Genomic DNA, 21,201 nt, shown 5'->3' on the forward strand with positions numbered 1-21,201 from the left:
TGTATGTGTGTGTATATATATGCTCATATTAAGAATTATAAAAGAAAAAAATCTGAGCACAAGTTTGGGTTTTGATTAATTTAATTGTTTTATGTAATTCTATGCTGCAATCCAAAGAATAAACATGTATTATAATAAGTTTTTTCTTTTTCTTTTTTTAAAATTATCTGAAGGGTAATCTGATAGGAATAAATTAAAAGGAAAAAAAGAAAAATATTAACAGAGTATTTGTTTGTTTGTGCCGAGAAGATTTGATTAATTGAAGTTTTTAGAAATAACTGCGTTTTGTTTATTTCATTTGTTATCTCAAAACACAGCTGGCACCACTGGAACTTTTTTTCCATTTTCCTTTCTGTAACTGGAGCTTTTCCTGTAATTTTACAGATATCCTGTTGTGTATCTTTCATGTGGAGAAACGGGTGTAATGTTGAAACAGCACTTATTTTTCCTTCATCTCAGACTTTTCATTATATGTAAATTATTTCAGAGTATACATAAATTCTTAATACTAGAAGACACCACAACTTTTTTTTTTTTTTTGGTTTATTATGGAGTTGTTTTACTGGTCAGCCCATTTAAGATCAAATGAGGCCAAATGAACTAAAGTGAGTCAGTCTTGCTGCCAAGTTTTCATTAGACTGTGTAATTTGCTCAGATTATAGCAGACAGAATTAATCGTGCGTCCTCCGACAAACACTCCTATGATTTAAAAATGTCACAGCTGAAAACTCAAATATACAAGTTAAGGCGCGATTGTTTATACCACTCAAGGCCAAGAGAAAAGTTATTAGGTACTTTAAAGTCACTTTAATTCCAGTCACATTCCTTACAAAACTCATTTAAAGGATACCTCAATCTTCAACCTGGTGTATTCATTGATGTGGCTCAAACTGCGTCAACTACAAATGAGTCAAGTTTAAAACCGATTTATTTCTTCATGTAGAAAATATTTATATTCTTAAGACTTCACAGAGCTCCTGCTTTTTCCAAATTGGTAACTCTGAGCCACATTAACAGGAAATACAGAAGCTTAAACTGGAATTATTTTGTTAATTCTGTGGAACATATATTCCTTTGACCCACCACATGTTAATACACGTCTCTGCATTTAATCTCTGGCTCTATTCCTCTTCATGGCTTTTGTCTCGTCTCCTTCATCTATCAGTATCATCAACCAGTAGGGGCAGATGGCTGCTCCATCCTGAGCCTGGAGGCTTCTTCCTGTTAAAGGAGTGTTTGTCTTTCCCACTGTCCCCTAAGCTCTTGCTCATATGGGGTGGTCTGACTGAACTGCTAATTATTTATTTATTATTAAAGCAGTAAGACTGCAGAACTGAGCATTTTGCATATTTCATGTCATTGGGCAGGGCTCAAGTGGGAAAACGCATATTTGCAGCACTTCAAGAGCAAAATGCTTAAATCATAATGGTATGAGTGTTTCATGCTAGTTTCATTGAACTGGGAAAAGGAAAAACAAAACTTATGGACAAACAAGGTAAGTTTTCCTATTTTCTGGTTTCCTTTCTTGTTGTCCGGCCCACTGCACATACTCATTAGTTTTCTCCCGTGGTCGCAGGCACAGATCACACTGTACTCATAATGCAATTACACAAAGCAGTTTTACACATCTTTTAGATCAGTGGGGCTACTTTTTCCAGTTTCAGTATCACAAATGACTACTTGGGAAATGTGGCAGCAATCTAAACACAACCTCTTGGCCCTCAGGAAGCAGATGACCTTATTTGGATGTCAAATTCTTTTACATGTGCTGGTTTTGTTTTTCAAAATGTAACTTAAAGTGCTGCTTCAGACTGTATAGTGACAAGAGCAGACACTCAGGTCAAACCTGATGACTTCAACCCATTTATATCTTAATAGTTTGCTCACTAGTTACAGGGGATTTCATCCAAAGTCTCAAATGACACCGATATATACCTTAAATATACTGTAGTGAGATGAGAAGGTAAAGAAAGCACAGCAGCACACTGATGGAGTCTGATCAGTTTTTATTCCCTTGTAAATAGAATATCAATAAAAACACACCTTAAATATAACATAAGGTTTATCCAACAGATGGAAAAAGTAACAAAAGGCCTATGTAGAGTTTCTACATAGCGATTACAGAACAGTCTACTGTCCAAAAAAGGCACTAAATCCTGAAATAGAAAAGAAGCAAATAAACAAAGAAAAATCAATTTAAACTGATACAACAAAGATCCTGCTGAGGTTTGATATTTTTCATTTTACAGAGATTTATTGAAGAGCTTATTGCCACAGTGAAATGGCAACCACTGCTTGTTTTCCTCCTGGCTGATTACATGAGAACATCAACACTGGAGCGTCTCCATTTCACGTCGACCACATAAATGATAGATGTGTTTTTAACCTTAATAAAAAAAACAGCTTTTTTTTTTTTTTTTAACTCTTTAAACGTGAAACTGCATATCACAACACTGAGCAATGAAGGAGGAATGAAAGCACCTCACATGAGAGGCATCAGTCTCAAATCAGCTCACAACCTTAACGTGCACCCTGATTTTATTAAAGGAAGAATCTCACATCCAAACTTTCCTGTTGAAAGTATTTGTTGTACTGTGTGGACCACCGGCCAAAGTGACGGTGGGATATGGCACAGGTAAAAACGAGTCACGGTGTAGTCAGTGCCAAACATATGCACAGGTAGATGTTCCAAAAAACAAACAAACAAAAACAGTTCAACAAGGCAACAGAGGACTGAAGGCAGATGGAAAGACGCAGCATGAATGGCCTGACAGAGCAGCACGAGCCAAGGCTTTTCTGTTTCTGTCCTACTGTTTTTTATTTCATGAGAACTTTAGGTGTATTAGGCAGTTTCTGGCACAAAGAGAGTTCATTTAAATCAAAACAGACACAAACAAAAGCACGGCAAACACCAGAAAAGACTGTGAGGTTTTTGTTATTAGAAGCAAATATGGGTTCTTTATGTAAGGAAGTTTAGCTTATTTCTTAACGTTTAAATCAGTGTTTACTCTCAATTTTGTAAGGTCTCCTGGTGGTGCTTAACAAATTATTGACACTGTCAGATGCACCTCAGATTTATCTATCCAATCGTTTTATTAAACCGCGATGGCTAATCAAACTAGGATGGTGGCCTTGCCTTTATTTTTCATTTGCAGTTTTTTTCCCTTTTTTTTTTATGTACAAAATAGCTAAAATGACACAAACTCAGACTAACTCGCTGCTTCAGACCTCCAAAATGCAATGTCATGAGAAGACCATGAAGGCAAAAAAGAATAATCTCAAAATAGCACAATGGCCTAAATGAATCCATAGATTCATTTCAGAAAGGCTTCTGCTTAGCAGATTAAAAAGAAAAAAACTAAATAAAAAACGATCTGTAACCCTTTGATGGGTTTGTAAATTTTGGTGTAAATCATTAAATGACAGAAAGCTACATAACTGACTAATAATGTCTCAAATGCTTAAAGCAAAGACACCCAGGACAGCTCTGCTGCCGCACAATTAAAGAAATCCTCCACCACGCCACAAAGTTTCTCAGACATTTAGCCCGAAACACTGAAATCCACCAGAATGACAAAGAGACTATTTCGTATTTTATGGACCCTGGTGGACGTTGGAGCTCATAAATGAGTAAATTCCCTTTAAATGCGATATTTACTGGCTCTAGTTTGAGGAGAAATTTCCCTTTTGAAAAGCCGCTGACACTTCTGTTGTCAGCCAGCGTGAATCATCTTTACGGCCTTGTCACAGTTTGATCCAGACGGGACTGACACAAATCAGCTCGACAGTTAGTTTGAAGCTTTGATTCACATTGAAGCAGCTGTGGACAAACCTGCGGGGAGTAGCTTATAGCTGAATGGGAGGGAGCGAGGTATATATGTTGAGTTTTTAAACTCTGAACTAGTAGCTTAGCCTGTAAAGCACCTGGTGACGATGAACCGGTTTAATGAAGCCGCTTTAGTGTAACAGAACATCATGTTATTAGCTCGCCTGCATTAGCTGTAGTACGGTTAAAAATGTACAGCCATTGTAGAAGTCGTCTTCGTGCACTGATCCTCTGTTAATGCGCTGAGAAAAATGAGGCACTTCAACATGAAGCTGAGGTGTGCTGCACCTTCATAAGCATTTAGGTTTCTATCAAGTGTTACACTGCACTGTAGTATCATTAATGTTTTAGCCTTTGAGAAGGTTTTAGTGTCAGCTGTAAAAGGTAAGCAAACGTAAGAGCTGGACTGATAGTGTTGAATGATAGTGTCAGCACTACTGAGCTGCACTCACTTTTTTTATTTTGTTTTAAAGGTGGGTAAGTGTCTGTCTATGTGCATGTTGCTCATACTGGAGACTGCAGTCATCCTTTTTTTAGCGTGTTTTAACTCGTTGTTTTGCTTTTCTCGCCCACAAACTTGGGCTTATTTTCGGCCAAAATTTTGTCAAAATCTTCTACATCTACATAAAATCCTGGATCCTTCCACCCCGACACTAAAAGGCAGACATACTTGTGACCGTATATCTTTCAATTATCTTAATGTTCCTCAGCGGAACATTAAGCAGCCATATCTCCTCCTCGACTCTGGTGGAACAGGATGTACGTACAAAGCTTGGATCACTATGACATTTCAGTTAGTGTGGTTGAAACGCTCCGAGCACGGTGCTTAGTGTGCAGATCATTTTGGGAGTGCATGACTAGGCTGGCGTTTAAACCAAAAGCCCCAGAGCCCTTACTCACTTTTGACCAGTGGATGATTTTGTATTCACTACAGAACTGATCTGGAAACTATTTTGGGGTTCTGGAGCTTTGACAATATAAACCACGAGCAGTTTAGTAAAGACGGACGGCATCGCTGTGACGTCACCCACATTTGGACTTCTTCGCCATTGTTGTCTTGGGTGTTTTGAACCCAGATGTGAAGACCGAGGAGTGTATCTGACTTAGTTAAATTATGGCAGATTAGACGCTTCCATGCCTTCAGTTTTTAAAAATACTTTTAAAATTGAAAGGTTTAGTAAATTTCATGTTGAAAATGTTAAACAGTTAAAAATCTCTTAGACTTCTACAATGGCTGTACTAACCTTAAATATCCTCAATTTTACCTCAATCAAATATTTAGTTGTTTTTTTTTTTAAATTATTATTAAAGGAGATTTCTTCTTATGGTCATTTCAAAAGAATTAACCTCCTCTGGCCTGTCAGTCAGTCTTAGTGACTAGTGAAATATTTCAACAAGGACTCAAAGCACCATAAACAAATTAAGTGTCATTCAAAATGAAAATACATCTTAAAAGTGACAGTGTGTGTTTTGAACACATGGCATATCGAGCACAAACATAGATATACCTGAAAAAGAATATAAAAACGATGCATTTTGCTTGAAATAGTTTTTGACACATCTGATGTGTCTTTGATTAGCATATCTCAAACACACAGTTTCATCCATGATTATCATAGACTCAGAAAATACACAAAATTTTAAAACTTAATACTTTGGCTAATGTTTCACTCGCCTTTCACCAACATGATAAGACTCATACTGATAGTTTCTCTCATTTGAAGCTAATATGTCTATATAGTGTATAAAGAAATGGATTTGGGTACATATACTGTATATAAGTATAGTCTGTGTGTCTACGCACACACACATAGAAAGATGGGTAACAAATTAAAGGAAAAACCCAATGTCATGTCAAGGTGTTGACCCTTCATGTGCTGGAAATTCAGTGATTCTCCAAATTTCTAAAACTCTACTAGAGGGATAAACAGCATTCCTCCAAAACATATTCTCTCATTTGGTGTTTTCAGAGCGCTCTCTAACTAGCCCACAATCTCCCATAGGTGCTAAATGAGCGTAATTCTGGTGACAGTCTGATGACTTCACAGCTTACAAGAGTCTGCTTTCTGTTTTCAAAAGCCTAAAAAAGGAAAAGTTGTTTTCTTGGCTCATTTTTTTTTCTGTTCATCGGCTAACACAAAATAAGCACAACCCAACACTGCCAAACTGGTGAACGTTAAATAGACCTGTATTCATATAGTGCTTCCACACTCTAGGCCTTTAAGAATATGGTGCAAACACTCGCACTCTGATAGATACATCGGGGGCAATGATATTAGCCACTTACCGATCTATCGCATCAGGACTTACAACAGCAAATACGTTTCAAATACGTATGTTTGGAACACCGCAAACACAAAAACCAGCTGATCCGAGCTGAGAAGTGCAGAGCGTAAATAAATAGCTACACAACAAATGTTAGAGAAAGAAAAAACATATGGGCCAATATAGTCGGAATATCAGGTTTTTTGCATTACTAAATATCATATCAGCACCCGTATTGAACATCTCAAATCTGTTAATAAGGGGTTCAGCATCTTGCCCAAGGACAACTGAACATGCAAACTGAACCACTTATCTTCCAATCAGTAAATGACTGGCTCTCTCAGCCACAGCTGCTTTCCAAGCACCAAATGTTTACCACTCAATGGCCTCCAGCCAGTGACATTAACACCAAACATACTTGCGTTTGCACCTCAAAAAATAACCATTTAAAAAAAATAAAAATAAAAAGATAGAATCTGCTTCATCTAAACCGTATTTTAAGATCATGTTTAGAAAAACTTAAAGCACGTCTGAAAGCTATATGCACAGTGCATGCCTAAAGATACAATGCACTGCCAGCCTGGAAGAGAACACCCTTATTAGGAAAGTAGAGTTATTGTGACCTTTCCCTCTACAGGGACAAATAGGCCCAAACTGGATCCTAACACTGTAGGGGTCACTGGTTCAGTTCCTTTAATTTATCACCCATCTGTATTTATTCACTTTACATTTTAATCTTTAGTATTTAAACAGCTTTATGACACTACTGACTTCCTCTCAGCTGAATGATATGTGTTGATTATTAATTATATAATCCAGCAGGTAACTGGGTACGAATGAATAAACATCACCCGGTCACAAGGACGCCCAGGTTTCTAGTTTTTATACAACTCTCTCAAAAAACAAAACAAAAAAACTAAATAAAAAAAAAACTTGTTATCGATTTGGAAGCAAAGTAAAGCCACACAGGATTTAAATTCTCACTGGAAACTGAGGCCCTAATTACTTTAAATGCTACTAAATTCACAGTATTTAAATATTTATAAAGGGTAATTTCACTATTGTAAATAGAAATAAATCACATTTAAGTCCAAATTAGTGCCTGAAAACCTCAGGCGGCTGAATTTTCAATATAAACTTACTGCATATAATTAACCACACAAATCCAAGTAAAATCTGTAAAAACAATAAATTCTGAAAGATTTAGTAATGACAAAAATTGCATTATCGGGTTTTCAATCATTATGGCCTTTCGCTGCTTCTACACATAGAGTTTATCTTATCAGGCAGGGGAGGCTCATACTGTTTTTCTCTCTTTTTTTCTTAAACATTTTTCAGTCATTTTGGGCCCAGAGAGAGATTACTTATATGCTGTGACCCTAAGATTAAATATAAAATTTAAAATATAAAGAACTGTGATGAAATGTGCTGCAACACTTTATAACTATCAGTAATATAAACTAAAATGAACGCATTTATCTTTTGAGGCTGTTCAGTTGTGTTGTGATCACAGTGCAAGACCCTGAAACGTTTGGAATTCCATGTCAAATACAGTGTTGTCCTGCTGTGAAAAAAGCAGTTTTCCAAGAAAATCTGCACAATGCATGAAAGTCCTGTTTATCAGCCTTCTATGGAAGATTTAAAATGCCTCAACATAAACAAGTCAACAAAGAAAACGGACTGCTACAGCATGTGTTCCCTTATAGGTGCGTCCTATTTCACTTTCTTTGCTGGATTTGTTTTTAGGTACACTTTAAATTTTCCACAGGTTGCTGGGGAACACTAACAAATAAAAGCTTATTGTTAATATTATAATTATAATACACTAATAATGCCTATACGAGCGTAGCAGAGCAGGTTGGTGGTTGGAGGTAGGGTTGGGAGGTATCTCAGGGTTGGACTTTACACGACTTTTGGTCATTTTTTTCCACTTATTATTACATTCCTATAAAATCTGCTTGCATATAATGACACCTGTTTATCGCTCTGACAGCTCTGATATCTGCCCCTCCTTTCAGTCGTCCTCCAGAGTCTCCGTCTTGATGTCATTCCCCATGCTGCACCCTGCGCCATCCCCCTGATTGGTTACCGCCGGGCTGCTGTCACTCACCGCCGCCGCCTTCTCCAAACTGACTGGATCCTGGGGCTCGGACAGGGCACTGTGAACTGTGGGCTCGTCCTGGAGAGAGGGGGAAGGAGGGGACCAGGAAACACCTGTTAGTCTGGAACCTTCCATCTGAGGAACCGCGCCTGATATTAGGGAGCGACCAATCAGAGATGTGGCCCTCTGTCCAGACACACCCCCTCTACCCAGGGCAGAAAACCAGCTGGGAAGCAGTGTGGGAACCTGAGTGAGGGGATAAGAAAAAAGAAGGTTGAGTGGATCTGTAGCTCCGTGTGGAATCGCTGATAAATGTAAGGCGGGTGTAGATGTGCTCCAGCTGTACCTGGGTTGGAGAGGACAGGTCAGCTCGACTGAAACTGAACTGCCTTGCTGAAGCTCTCTTATCAAATAAGGACACCTCACAGCCCTGTGAGAAACCAGCAAACAAGTTACACTGGGGAGAGGCAAGTTATCAGTGTCACCATATATTCCTGTGATTTTAATCATTCACACACTGGGGCCAAACATTAATTTTTATTAAACATACAAGCACTATGAACAAATTCCCACGCTAAGTCACCTTATCAGAGGGATTCCTTGAGACCTCCTCATATTGGAGCAATACGAGCGAGTTAAATTTGTGTTTTGCTATTTTTTCATGTGTCAAACACTTTTTATTGCCTTAGTATGGACCGACTGTAAATAAAGAAGATCGCCAACACTCTGTTGCCTCTAACAATCTGTAGAGTGATTTCTGTGTGAAGGACTGTGACAAATGTTTCAGTTTTCAGCACCAAATCTGACCCTGAGCTTTCTTTCTTTAGCAAGTACTTGCTAAATGTAGTGTCCCTGTAACACGGATTACAAGCAAGCCGTTTCATGTGGGAGAACACGGTCTTGAAAGGATTAGGTAGGCCATTTCATCCAAAGGCCTTGGGCTTATCAAGTAATTTGCTAACGTTATAAACTAGTCATCCACAGATTTACAGAGCAAAGACGCAGAACTGCTACATGCTTTCTACATAATTAGTCAACATTGTGGCAGTTGTCATTGTAGTTATACAGAGTTGTTGAAGGCACAAGATATACGGTACATACAACAGTCCAACACAAGTGTTGAGAAGCAAAACTCTAGCATAAACACAAACTGTGCACAAGTGAGCAACATAATCACAACTGCAACAGCTGTGGGTGTCATTAATAACAATGGCTTATTGAGGTTATGCAGAGCCCCTTGAAAAAAAATTATGGAGACCAGGACAGTTCTCATGGGGAAAATCAGAGAGGCAATTAACTTTAAAAATACAGAATTCCTGCTTTGTTCTTTTAAGGGGGGTTGTGTTTCTGTGTTCAGACATTAAGATGTAGGAATTCGCGTACCTGGTCAGGGAAGTCGTTGCCATCCACGTCGTCGCTGTTTGACTGACCTCCTGGACTCTGAACCTCGATGCCATGACTCTCCAAGATGGCTGCTTCTTCAAAAACACAAACGTCATCATAGCATATCGACTCAGCAACAAAACAGCAACACACTCAAAATAAGAACAACAGTGATTCAACTATTCAGAAGCTGCTCTTCTCGGAAAGAAAACAACATCCTGTTTCCTCTTCAGGTGTGCGAGAAATTTAACACTGTCTATTGTGATGACCAGCATGACTAGTGTGAACTGGGTGACACAGAAAAAGAACCTCACACAATTAGGATTTCTGTTAAAGTGAAACACAAGCTCTTGTGTGAGCTACTTGCACATAATTCTCTTAAGCACATAGATACAGTACAAGTGATTTCCTGTTGGTTCTTTATTTATTTACACGAAACCATAATGTAAGGTAAAACATCTAACGTTTATCTCTCTTTCACTCTCACACACACACACACACACACACACACGTAGATATTACCAATATTAGCACGCCTCTTGATGTCTTTGCGGCGGTTAGCAAACCAGTTGTAGACCTTCAGGGATGTTACCCTCTCCAAATCAGACAGCTTCTTTCCTGTAACACACAAACACGCGCACGCACACACACACACACACACACACACACACACCAGATTCATTCAGTCTGTAACTGCGTTTGTTTATTAAAGTGCATTCAAGCCCTCCATATATCTTAAAACAATGAAAAGTCAGTTTTATTTATGGACAACAGCCATCTGAATCTCAAGTGTTTTTAAAATTGTATGGAATTCCAATGATGACAGTGAGAACTTTTAACTTTGAACAGGAAGACAGAATCAGTCTAGCACATAATTTTTCTAACTGCATCGTAAAGCAAGTTAAGTTTGGGATCCTGCAATTCTTCTAATTTATAAATACATATTAAGCCAAAGAAGTAGTTAACATAGTTATACTAAATAGCAAATCTAATAATTAGTTTCCCCAATCACTAACACTTAATTTGGGATGCAATTCACAACCTTTCACCAGTAAGACTGTACCTGGTTTCTGTATGACAGCATTGCAGGCAGTGGCAATCTCCTCTCTCTTGGCTTCATCGGGATACTGGTTATCATTGAAATAGCTGCAGATACACATTGCACTTTGTTACTATCACTTCTTCTTACATCAGTTCTACAATTCTACATCAGTACCCCTCCTCATCCTCACCCCTCCATGACAGCCAGACACTCCTTCCTCCAGGTAAATCTGCTCCCTCGTCGCAGACGGAAGCCACCGGGGGCCGAACCAAATGTAGGAGGAGCTTGATTCCAGTCCATCACCTCCTCCAGTGCTAAGGGGGTGGCTCGCATTGCCAGAGTAGCACCTGGAGCATCAAACATGACACAAGATCAGTGAGATTTACTAGGTTCTGTAAGTCAGTAGGTTCTGGAAGTCAGTTTCGTGCCACTGGAAGCATTTACTGTACATTACCATAGAAATCACTGTCTAAATCAAACTTTTGTCTCTGAATAAATCTTTAGACACATAATACACTGATCAATGATCACTAACTATTTGTCATAGTTGGTCACGTTGATAGAAAAATGTCTGTCAGAGCTGGTGATGATGTGAATAACTAACTTCTAACTTTCAGATGAGGCTGAAAGGACTTTAACATTCTGAACTAAATGTATTTTAAAGCATTTATTTTTCAATATGCAGCTGCAGAGAGGATCATGGATTCAAGCCAGTCCAGGCTCTGTATCCAGATCCAGCTCATCCGATCTGCATCTGTTTTGGACTTTTGTTGGCCCAGCACAATCTGTATTTATTATTTGATATTGCTCATCCTTCCCAGATAACACTGAAATATCTCAAATCTAGCTGATTAGCATGTAGATAGCGCTATAAAAGATTACACATTTCTTTTAATATGCTTACATTAATGTTAACATATGTTATAACTTGAAACAGCTACTATCACTTAACACTTAGTAATTGTAACTCCTTACAAAGATCTCTGATATGGTTGTAACACTGAAACATAATCATATTGCTCCACCGGATTAAAATGGAGGCTCCACTACGTATTTACGCATTGCCATGGTGAATCCTGGTATCGGCACATTGATGATGGCTAACTGTCTCTTCTCACGCACACGCTTAACTGAGGGTGAACATGCTCAGAGTTGTTTGAAGTTACTGTGATCAGCCTTTTTGGAATGGGAAACTCTGAGTTGATGGTTAGACAGAGCTTGTTGAACCTGCTTTCAGGGACAGGTCAACTACATTCTTAATTCTTAAGTTGTATTTTTTTTTCAGACCAACTGGGAATCAGTACTTTACAGTAACAAGCCAATAACGCAGATAAGAGTCATAATATCTGGAAGAAGCACCACGATAGTTTGTTTTCCCTATAGGGAGGTCACATGTTAACTAGAAGTAGACTGCACTGTTTTTCATTCTGTACATTCCAATATGCTGATCTCATGTTTAACACAATGTAGCCATTGTTTATTCCACACTTTATTTCCATAACTGTAGCCTTCTCAAGATTCCTAAAATGTAAAAAAAAAAAAAAAAAAAAAAAAAAACAAGTTTTCTTTTCTTACAAAAGAATTTACACTGATACTATCTATCACTGCAAGTCCCTCAAGTCGTCTGAGCTTGGCAGAACTCTTCTATGCTTAGACCACCTGGAATTCATTACAATGCTCCCTTTAGAGTGAATGCTTTAGTAATTGTTCAATTTAAATTTGTTTTACTGTGAACCTTTTAATCCAAAGTCTGATTATTTATTATTGATCTATTACTGGTTGTAAGCTTCTTTTGTAATTTTAAATATTCAATATTAGTGTTTTGACTCGAGTCTAAAGATCTCTGATTCTGATTAAGCCTAAAAAAAAAAAAAATCTTTCCGCTCATGCTCAAGCACAGTGAGTCACACACTCAAAGCAGCACACTAGTTATTAATAAACTCCCTCCTACTGTTTTATTTTACAGTATTTTTTCCACAGGTGGAAAAGTTAGAGAAAAGTTTTATGAGAAATGTGGAGCTGTTGGAGAAATGAGTTGTTACCAGGATTGGTCTTCTCCAGCTGGTACCAGCGGAAGAAAGCTCGCTTCTTCTGCTCGCTGAGGTCTGATCCCTGCTGTAGGAGCCAGTGGGAGATCCGGCTCTGACTGATCCCTGGAGGAACGGGACCAGAGTCACACTTGTGGGGGTCTGGTGCTTGTTCACACACCAACATTTCTGCTTGTGTTTTAGCAGACAGATTAAATTTATACTCACCTGTTACCTGAGCAACCACAGCCTGGGATATACGTCGGTTGGCCAGGAAGGATTTAATCTCTTCCTTGATCACAGCACTGTCCCTCCTACAAGAAGGGAGATGAAAAAAGTACAACACATATTTAAATCTTCAGCATTACAAGCCTGGTATTAATTAACACAAGGCAACACAACAATCACTACACTTATACCAGATGTAACTGTCTGCAGTTCAGATATACATTACAGGCTGTTGTACCTGAATGTGTGCTGCTGTAATATTTCTTGCTCTCCTTCTCCTTTGATTTCATTTTCACACGTCTTCAAATCAATACTGCTGATTGCTGCCGTCTGGCTGCAGACTGCAGATGAGAGGCACTAGACTGGATGTGTGTACTCGTGTTCATTTTGTATGTGTGAGTGTTTGTTTGGCAGCAATCATCACATCATATTCATATTCAGAGTGAGCTACAAGCAGCCTTGTCAGGAATCAGGACCCTCTGTATTAACACATACCCTCTGCTGCTACAAATTACTGTACATGTGTCTTTAAAAGCAACATGCACCTATCTGAATTCCAAATTATTATTGTTTTTGCAGTAAACTAAAGAAAATAGTGTTATAATCTTTGTAGCACTAAATGCAGTTGGTTGGCAAGAGTCACTTTTCTGTCACTCATTACCAGGGCCGACTATCTAAATATCATATATGCAGGTTCCTCCTTTGCTGACTTTTCCAGTTTATTTACAGGTGACACGTTACAAACATATACAAAACCCTATACTTTACACGATAACATAGAAGATACTGGACCACAACAAATACATCAACGTCTTTGCAGGGCAACAGTTGAAGTATGACAATAGTTAACCGGCGGTGCTTAAGTGGAGCATCAAATCCACGATGACATAAGAAAAAGCAAATATACCCACGGCTGTATATAGACGCATTTCTGTGTTCAGGGATAAACAAAGCCTGTATATAGACAGTGTCACAGATTATTGCAACACCATCTGTATTGTCCTAAACAAAAATGAGGACATGCCTTAAACTTTTGAATCTAAGCACCTCAGATGCAGACATCAGGCTCTATACAGGTTTTTCACATCGGATTTATACTTCTGTGTTAAATCTACGTTGTACATACATTATAACTACAAACCCCTCGGAAACCTACACTGTCTTCCTTCTTAAGGCTAACCTAAAGGTTAATTTAATTTTTTCAAAGTTTATCTAGTGTCTGATGTTATATTGTTTAAGATAACAATTGGCTAAAATTATCTTCTTGCTCTGATGATTTTACTTTTTACTTCAGGCCAATTCAGTGTACATGCAAGTATTACATGCATGCATTTCAAAAGTACCGGTAAAACAATTTTATAAAAAACACATTTCTAGGTGTTATTTTATTGAATCAAGGGAAAGCTGGTCTACTGGCATTTAGAACATGGAGTACCAGACAAAAACACTTAACAAAGCACTTGTCTGCTGTGCTTTATTACCTAAGTTTGCTAGATGTAGATCTGGCAAACCAGCCAGTTACTCCTCAGTCTTGAAGTCTTTCATTTAAACTAACCCTTTCAATAAACCAGAAATATCACCTTTGTGAGTCTTTGAAAGGGAAATACAATCATTGCTGTCTCTTGTAGTTAACATTTAATACAAAATAAAACAATAAAAAAAGCTGTTTCCTAATCCTGTTGTCTGAATACACACCCTGAAAAACAACCTCCAAAATAACTTTCTAGAACACCTAATCTGCTCTTAGCTGGTGTGCCCTGGTTTTACCTGCCATTATAAGGGCTGTTCTTACCTCATCAAGTCCTCCACCTTTTCATCAACATCTATGTCCTCTTCACTGGCTTCAAACGCATACCCTGGTGTGGTTACAGTAGCGCTAACCACACCAAGAGGAAACCGGGGTGGTGAAAGCTTCCCATTGGTAACGGCAACCAAACCGTTTGGCACTACTGCTGTTATGGTATTAGGTGAGGCTACTGGAACAGGCAGAGGTGGGGAGGTGGTGTCAAAGTTGTTATTAGGGGACAATGAGAGGCGGTTGTTGGGAAAACTTGTCTGAGTGGCGGTAGAAGTCATGGAAGAAGAGGCGGCGACAGTGCTGGAAGACGAGGGTGGTACATAGGAAGGTTTATGGGTCAACTTGTGCCCATGCTGCCGATCCAGGTGATCCAGGGTGTCCAGCGCATGGAGAACCTCTGCCTGGGTGATGCCCGTCCTCCGTAGCCTCTGGAGGAGGTCAATTTGCTCGATGGTGAAGCGAGGCTCCTCACACTGCTGGAACATCCTGTAGGAGATTATTTTAAAACTGTTACAATTTCACAAACCACTATGATTTTATCACATTGTTTAGTAGAGTTGTCTGAGCTAACACTGGTATAAATTTTAACATTATATAAAAGTGTCATATCACGATATCTTTGCTATAGCAACACCATGCATTTACAGTCCCTTATTTCAACAACCTCCAACAAAAGCAAGAAAACTGTTTCAGCTGAAGGTGAAAACAACAAACAAACAACCAGTCTAGGAAGGAGGATATGCGGGTAGCCCGTGATGTCCAACCCAAATGTAAACAAATGATTCAACCGAGCATTGCCAGTTGAACTCCATATGACGGGAAGAGCAAATGGCAGATGGAAATTACTGATGCAGTTCTGGTTAAACTAAAGTGTTAAGCTTTTTTTTTTAAAGAAAAAGAAAAGAAGAAACACTGGCTTACATTTTACTTATGCTGTGTCACTGCATATAATGCTGTGTCATTACTATTGCACTATAATGCCCTGCTGCTGCTGGTAGATTGCTTCAATAGATTCACACTTTGGATTAGGTAGTGTGTCATCAGTGATAGCAGCTCACTGGAAAAGAGAGATGGAAAACGCCCTTTATTTGCGTACACTTATAAATGCTGCTGCCAGCAAGCTACAAGCATCAATAAAACACTGTTCAGTATTTTCTGACATGATGAAAAATATCATTATTGCACATTTTCATGAAATATTGTGATATAATTTTGAGGCTATATCGCCCACCTCTAGCTGACAGTAATCAGTGCCCACTGCACAGTAACACTATCCTCATGACTGCTGTGAAGTGTTTGCAATGCAGGCATGCGTAGTGCTTCTATGTACTGACAACAGTACTAAACACTTTAGAGGTGTTTAAAGGATGCATAACTTGAAATGACTATTCAGAAAAATAAATGCTTTCCATAAATAGTGCCAGTTTTATAAAACAAAATGAAAATCGCTAGTTTTTAGCTCATTACAGACTTTTTTTCTGCACAATGAGCTTCACATCTCTGAAAGAATCACAGTAAAAATGCCAGTAAAGTCACATCTGGTAACTTCCTGCCTGCAGATTTACAACACACACACACACACACACACACACACACACAGTAAGACGTCACCACTCAGCAGCTGCTGTCCAGATATGAAGTGCATTCCTACACATTTAATAAGCATTTTATTACAGCTGATGAGCTTTTGGTTCCTCTAATCATTTAAAGTTACACAAATATGTTATTCACCCAATTCACTGTGTGCTATTGTATGATTTTTAAATCAGATGCATTCCCCCCTCAATGCAGCCCTGGCGCATTAAATTTTAATTCTTATCTATAACCGCACAGTGAATTTGTCATTTCTGAAAAAAACTGTCATAACAGTCACAAGGCTGAACCGAGGGGGGAAAGCGGGAGAGCAAGAGAGGAAGATAAACAGAGAAATAAGAGATAAAACATCTGTCTCAGTGCTTTTCTTTCTGGCGCAGAGAAGAAAAACAGGCCACAGCAGAAAATCAAAGTCAGCAGGCATATCAACACGTACAGATATAAGAGAGGGAGGTTGCGGGTGAGTGTGTGTTTGCATGTGTGTGTGTGTGCATCTTGGGAAGAATGCCAAGAAAAATTTACATTTCAGGCAGCAAAGCTTCATACTTTCCCTCCCTGCTGCAGAGGATGACTCATACTGAAGTTAGACTGATACACAAGATCAATAAAGAAAACGTTACCACAAAAATGATTACCTAAACTATTTATATACTTCATTTAATTTGATAATCACTGATCGTGATCTGTGCAACACTTTATTATGCGTATTCAAAAATCAAACATATTTTCAGTTGTTTCGGCATAGCATTTCTGAAGTTTTGGTGTTTTTTTACTTTTAACACAAATTCAACAAAAAAGGAAACATTTGTATTCTTCACAATGTGTCTTGAAACCAAGTACCACTGGTAAATCAGTTGATCTTTGTGCATACTAAAAATAGATGTTTATTTTGAGGGGAACTGTCTTTCACACATTCACTGCTGCTCTGCACCTTTTCTCCTCATTACTCAGCGGAGCTGTAAGTGAGAACATAAATGTCCGACTCAATCAAATTGAGCATTAAAAGCTCTTTAACTTGCCAGCTCCCTAGTACAAAGTCCTTGCGACGTCCCATTGCGCCCGTATGAGAAATTAAAAAGAGTAATCGTCCGGAGAATTCGGAGAGAGCGAGTGGACGCCCTCCTACACGCTCCACCCAGGCATCACCCTCACCTGAACCAGGACTGCCAGTAGTGACAACGCTTCTGGAGCAACTATATAGTGCCTTGTGCCCCATGTGAGAAAGGACAATTAAGGATAGATAAAGTCCAGCGTTTAAGAGTGAAAAATTTTTAGGTGTAATTTCACTAATCCACATAAAACTGGATGAGACATGGGGTCCAACCGAGGAAGACATGCTCACTAAAATAGCTTTAAAAGAAAAAGGTTGAAAAAGCTTCTAACTAAATACATCTGAACCTTCATATTCTGTAGATTCAACCCCAGTTTGTAACCTAAGATTAACATAAACAGTGGAAGATTACCAAAAAAATGAAGCCAAGTACTGACTTTAGACTTTTATATTTATTCCAGTTTTAAACAAAAAAAGATCTAGTCAAGGCATTTTCAAAGATTTCATGTACTGTAAGTGCAAACTAGCAGAACTCATAAAGGTCTGGCTTTAAAGTCTCAAACTGAACTTCTCTTAACATCCAGTGGGTCAACAGTGAACTGCTCAGGTGTAGCACCAGGGTTGGCATTGCATTTTAGTTACGTAACAAAGAAGCATGATTTCAGAAAGACTAGAAGACTCTTGCATTGACTATAGCTTTTCTTATCTAATTAAAGTTACAAAATGCAAAGAGCAGCTCTGAATCTAACCCTGACCTGATCACTGGTCGCCAGCGGGTCTTTAAGAGGTTTTTTTTTAAAAAAAGAAAGAAAGAAAAAAAAAAAAGAACATCACAAAAACAGTTTTAGCTAACACAGATTTTTTTTTTTTTTACTTGTTGTATTAGGCATCAGCAACAGAACTACTTCTCTGCAAAGTCAGGAACAGACAGACAGAATTTTAAAGAGACAATGACAACATGTGATGAGGAGGCAAATGAGAAAGTAATCAGATAGAGGTCAATTAACAATGCCTAGCAGACATGAGTGAATGCCACCAAAAATCCACCTTTCCTTTCAGCAGAGAACACTAACAGTAAACCATATTAAGGCAGGAAACCAACATTTATTCACCGTATTTGAAACTGTAGCTTCCATATCGGGTTTTCATCCAGCCTGCTGAGGTTTGCCATTAAAATGTTAACACCGTCTGGCAACCACACTAACTTTGGTAAAAGGATAACACTGGTAAAGCACAGACAAGGTACCTTGTTAAAGCAGTCCAAATTTAATCTTCAACAGTTGCAATCATTGTTAAAACAAGGAAATAGCAGATGTATCCAGTAAATGTACTCTAGCACTTTACTGAAGTGGATTTTAATGTACTTGTACTTTAAGTATTTTTCTGTGCTTCTACTCAATATGCTGCTCTTTGCCACATTTTGTACTCCATACAATTTATTTTAAAGCTGCATTACTTATTATTCTGAAGCTTTTAAAAATATAAATTACGTGATATTATGCTGTATTATTATCAATAAAGCTACTCAGTGGCATGTGAAGTATTTAAAAGCATCTCCAGTTAAAGCATTAAAATGATATACACATCAAAGAATCAATAATTGTAATGTGATAATATAATGTCCACGATTCTGCAGGTATATTTTGATGGTAAACCTTTAATACCTCTGTGTTACTTAAATTAAACTCATAACCCTACTTAATAAAGGGTCGGTTCAATACAACACCCACTGTATTTACTTTTTATCAGATATTCTGATTTCCTGTGGGCCCCTCCTGCCTTGTTCTTTTTTTGTGCAATGCATTTAAACAAAATCAGAGAAACGCCCTTCATAAGACGCCACAATGCCAATAAAATAATATCACTCTGTTTAGTTTTTAAATGGATGTGTGCAGCTTTGATAGTCTTTGTCACAAAACCAGCAGATAAATAACAGGATGTGTGTGCAAGTACAGACAGATTTACCGATAATTGAATAGTATTTGGCAATGTGTCATGCCTGCTAAACACTGTATGGAGTACATGAAAACACACATATGCACACACTTCCTTTTTGAGGTGCAGACAAGAACAGTGCCTAATATGATTGATTCATGTAAAAAAAAAAAAAAGCAAATCAACGGTTGCTCTTTTTAAGGAAGTTCCTTGTTTTCATTATCTATGATTTGCCACTCTCGTTGTGTTAAAAACAGAAGCAAGCTGGGCAAATCTGTCAAGGTGTGCTCGAAGATTGCTGGTGTCACCCTTAGCGACCTTCAGCATCTGGAACAAATGTCATGGACCATTTTGAACCCTTAGCATCCTTTGAGTTGCAAATGCTACCTCCAAGGTGAAGGTTTGCTCTCTCTCCAAACTTAGCTTCAGAGAATAAATTCATATTCTTACTTATTCCATCTGCTATTTCTTAAACAAATTTTGAACCATTCCCTCTTAAAACTGTAGGATACCTGGCTCTTTGGGGCATTAAAGTTTTACTCTACAGATCTTTTTAAATAATAATCAGTCAAAAAATAAATAAATCCAACTATCTCCCTGAAAAAAACAAAACTTCACACTCCGCAAATGTGGGCTATGACTTTTCTTTCTTCAAGTAGAGCAAATAAAGTCAAAGACATTAGGACAAAACTATTACCATTCCTGAACCCAGTGACCTACTTAAAGTCCTATCCAGACGTGGCATGAACTGGTAGCACACGCGTGCCAGCTGTGCACATGCACAAAGTCCTTAAATTACAGTAGGAAACTTTTTAACTGGATTCTTAACCTGAAACGCAACACAAACAAAACAACTAGTCGACTGTTGTTGCCAGAGGTTATACTGTAACAGCCCCGTCTTAAGGTAAATCCGATGCAGAGGTCCGTCTTTAGGTCGTCAACTTCAACGCCGAATCGCGTTAAAGAAAACTGGATTTTATTTTTTCCCTGATTCGAGGAAAACACTGACTTCTCGATAGAAGATGTCCTAATACGTTTTACATATAATGGATAACAATACATGAATTCGGCATACATCTTATAAACTAATTCCTAGTAAACACAGTATAATAAGGCAATTATTATGACTTTCATTATTCTGCTTAATTACGACGCTCTGCTGGAATACACTGTGCACCGCATTAGCGAGCATTGTACAGCAACTGGAAAAGTTGACATTATTTTTTATTAAGTGACTCTTGGAGAACTACATACCCGCCGAATGAGACCCCGAGTCGTTATTTTTCAGACAAAACCGTTAATATCAGTTTTGATAGTGTGAAACTTAACCGCCGCGGGAAAACACCGCCGCGGTGGCACTGGGGATTTTTTAAGGAGTTTGCAGTTATCAGACAGAAAAAAGGAAATGCATCGGGCTCCTGGCAGGACCGTTTGAAGACAGCAGTAGTTGGAGCTGGAGGACTTAACTTACCTTATTATTCCAGTCCAAGAGCCTCCGCGGATGTTTGTTTTACCATATATCTAACGCCTCGGGGCGCAGGGACACACAGACACTGACAGTTTTCCCAAAATGTCTCCTCTGCTTCTAATTGGGCTTCAATCCGCCGTCAGACAGATTCGCCTTTTGTCCGGCAGACAGGCGCCATGTTGACACACCGACGCAAAGAACGACGGGAGTCGCAGTTTACTGAGCGTACAGTAAATAGAGTTGCCAGTTTATTAGAGACACCAGGCTGCAGATATGATCCAGTGGCAGCGAGCTGTTGCTTGGAAGCAGTGCTGTGGGATGTTTCTAATAATTTGGTCTGACATATATTTTTGGATATTGTTCTAAACAGTTTCAGAGCCAGTTTACCCATTTGTTCTACTTTTTTTACACTCACTAAATTTATTACTTTTCATTGTTGTTTGTGTAGTTTTAGATTCCCCTTTTCTTTGTTTTACATCCTTCA

At 38.5% G+C, this 21,201-nt stretch overlaps 1 protein-coding gene across 8 annotated transcripts; it reads right to left on the bottom strand.

Moving 5' to 3' along the window:
- Positions 1 to 1,989: 1,989 nt before the first annotated feature.
- Positions 1,990 to 20,929, bottom strand: LOC100699346 (homeobox-containing protein 1). 8 transcript variants are annotated; one of them, XM_013272229.3, is made up of 10 exons: positions 20,721 to 20,929; positions 14,665 to 15,156; positions 12,873 to 12,958; positions 12,660 to 12,770; positions 10,808 to 10,964; positions 10,639 to 10,721; positions 10,098 to 10,193; positions 9,576 to 9,670; positions 8,539 to 8,622; positions 1,990 to 8,438 (listed from the first exon to the last, which is right to left on the bottom strand). In XM_013272229.3, the coding sequence occupies exons 2-10, from the start codon at positions 15,153 to 15,155 to the stop codon at positions 8,106 to 8,108; spliced, it is 1,536 nt and encodes a 511-aa protein (XP_013127683.1). In that variant the 5' UTR covers position 15,156; positions 20,721 to 20,929; the 3' UTR covers positions 1,990 to 8,105. The 8 variants fall into 8 exon arrangements, with proteins under 8 accessions (XP_013127683.1, XP_013127725.1, XP_013127747.1 ...); XM_013272271.3 differs by lacking the exon at positions 20,721 to 20,929 and adding an exon at positions 20,504 to 20,609; XM_013272293.3 differs by lacking the exon at positions 20,721 to 20,929 and adding an exon at positions 15,592 to 15,723 and having other exon boundaries at positions 9,576 to 9,664.
- Positions 20,930 to 21,201: the final 272 nt, after the last annotated feature.

This window comes from Oreochromis niloticus, linkage group LG1 (assembly GCF_001858045.2).
Source record: "Oreochromis niloticus isolate F11D_XX linkage group LG1, O_niloticus_UMD_NMBU, whole genome shotgun sequence".
NCBI lineage: Eukaryota > Metazoa > Chordata > Actinopteri > Cichliformes > Cichlidae > Oreochromis > Oreochromis niloticus.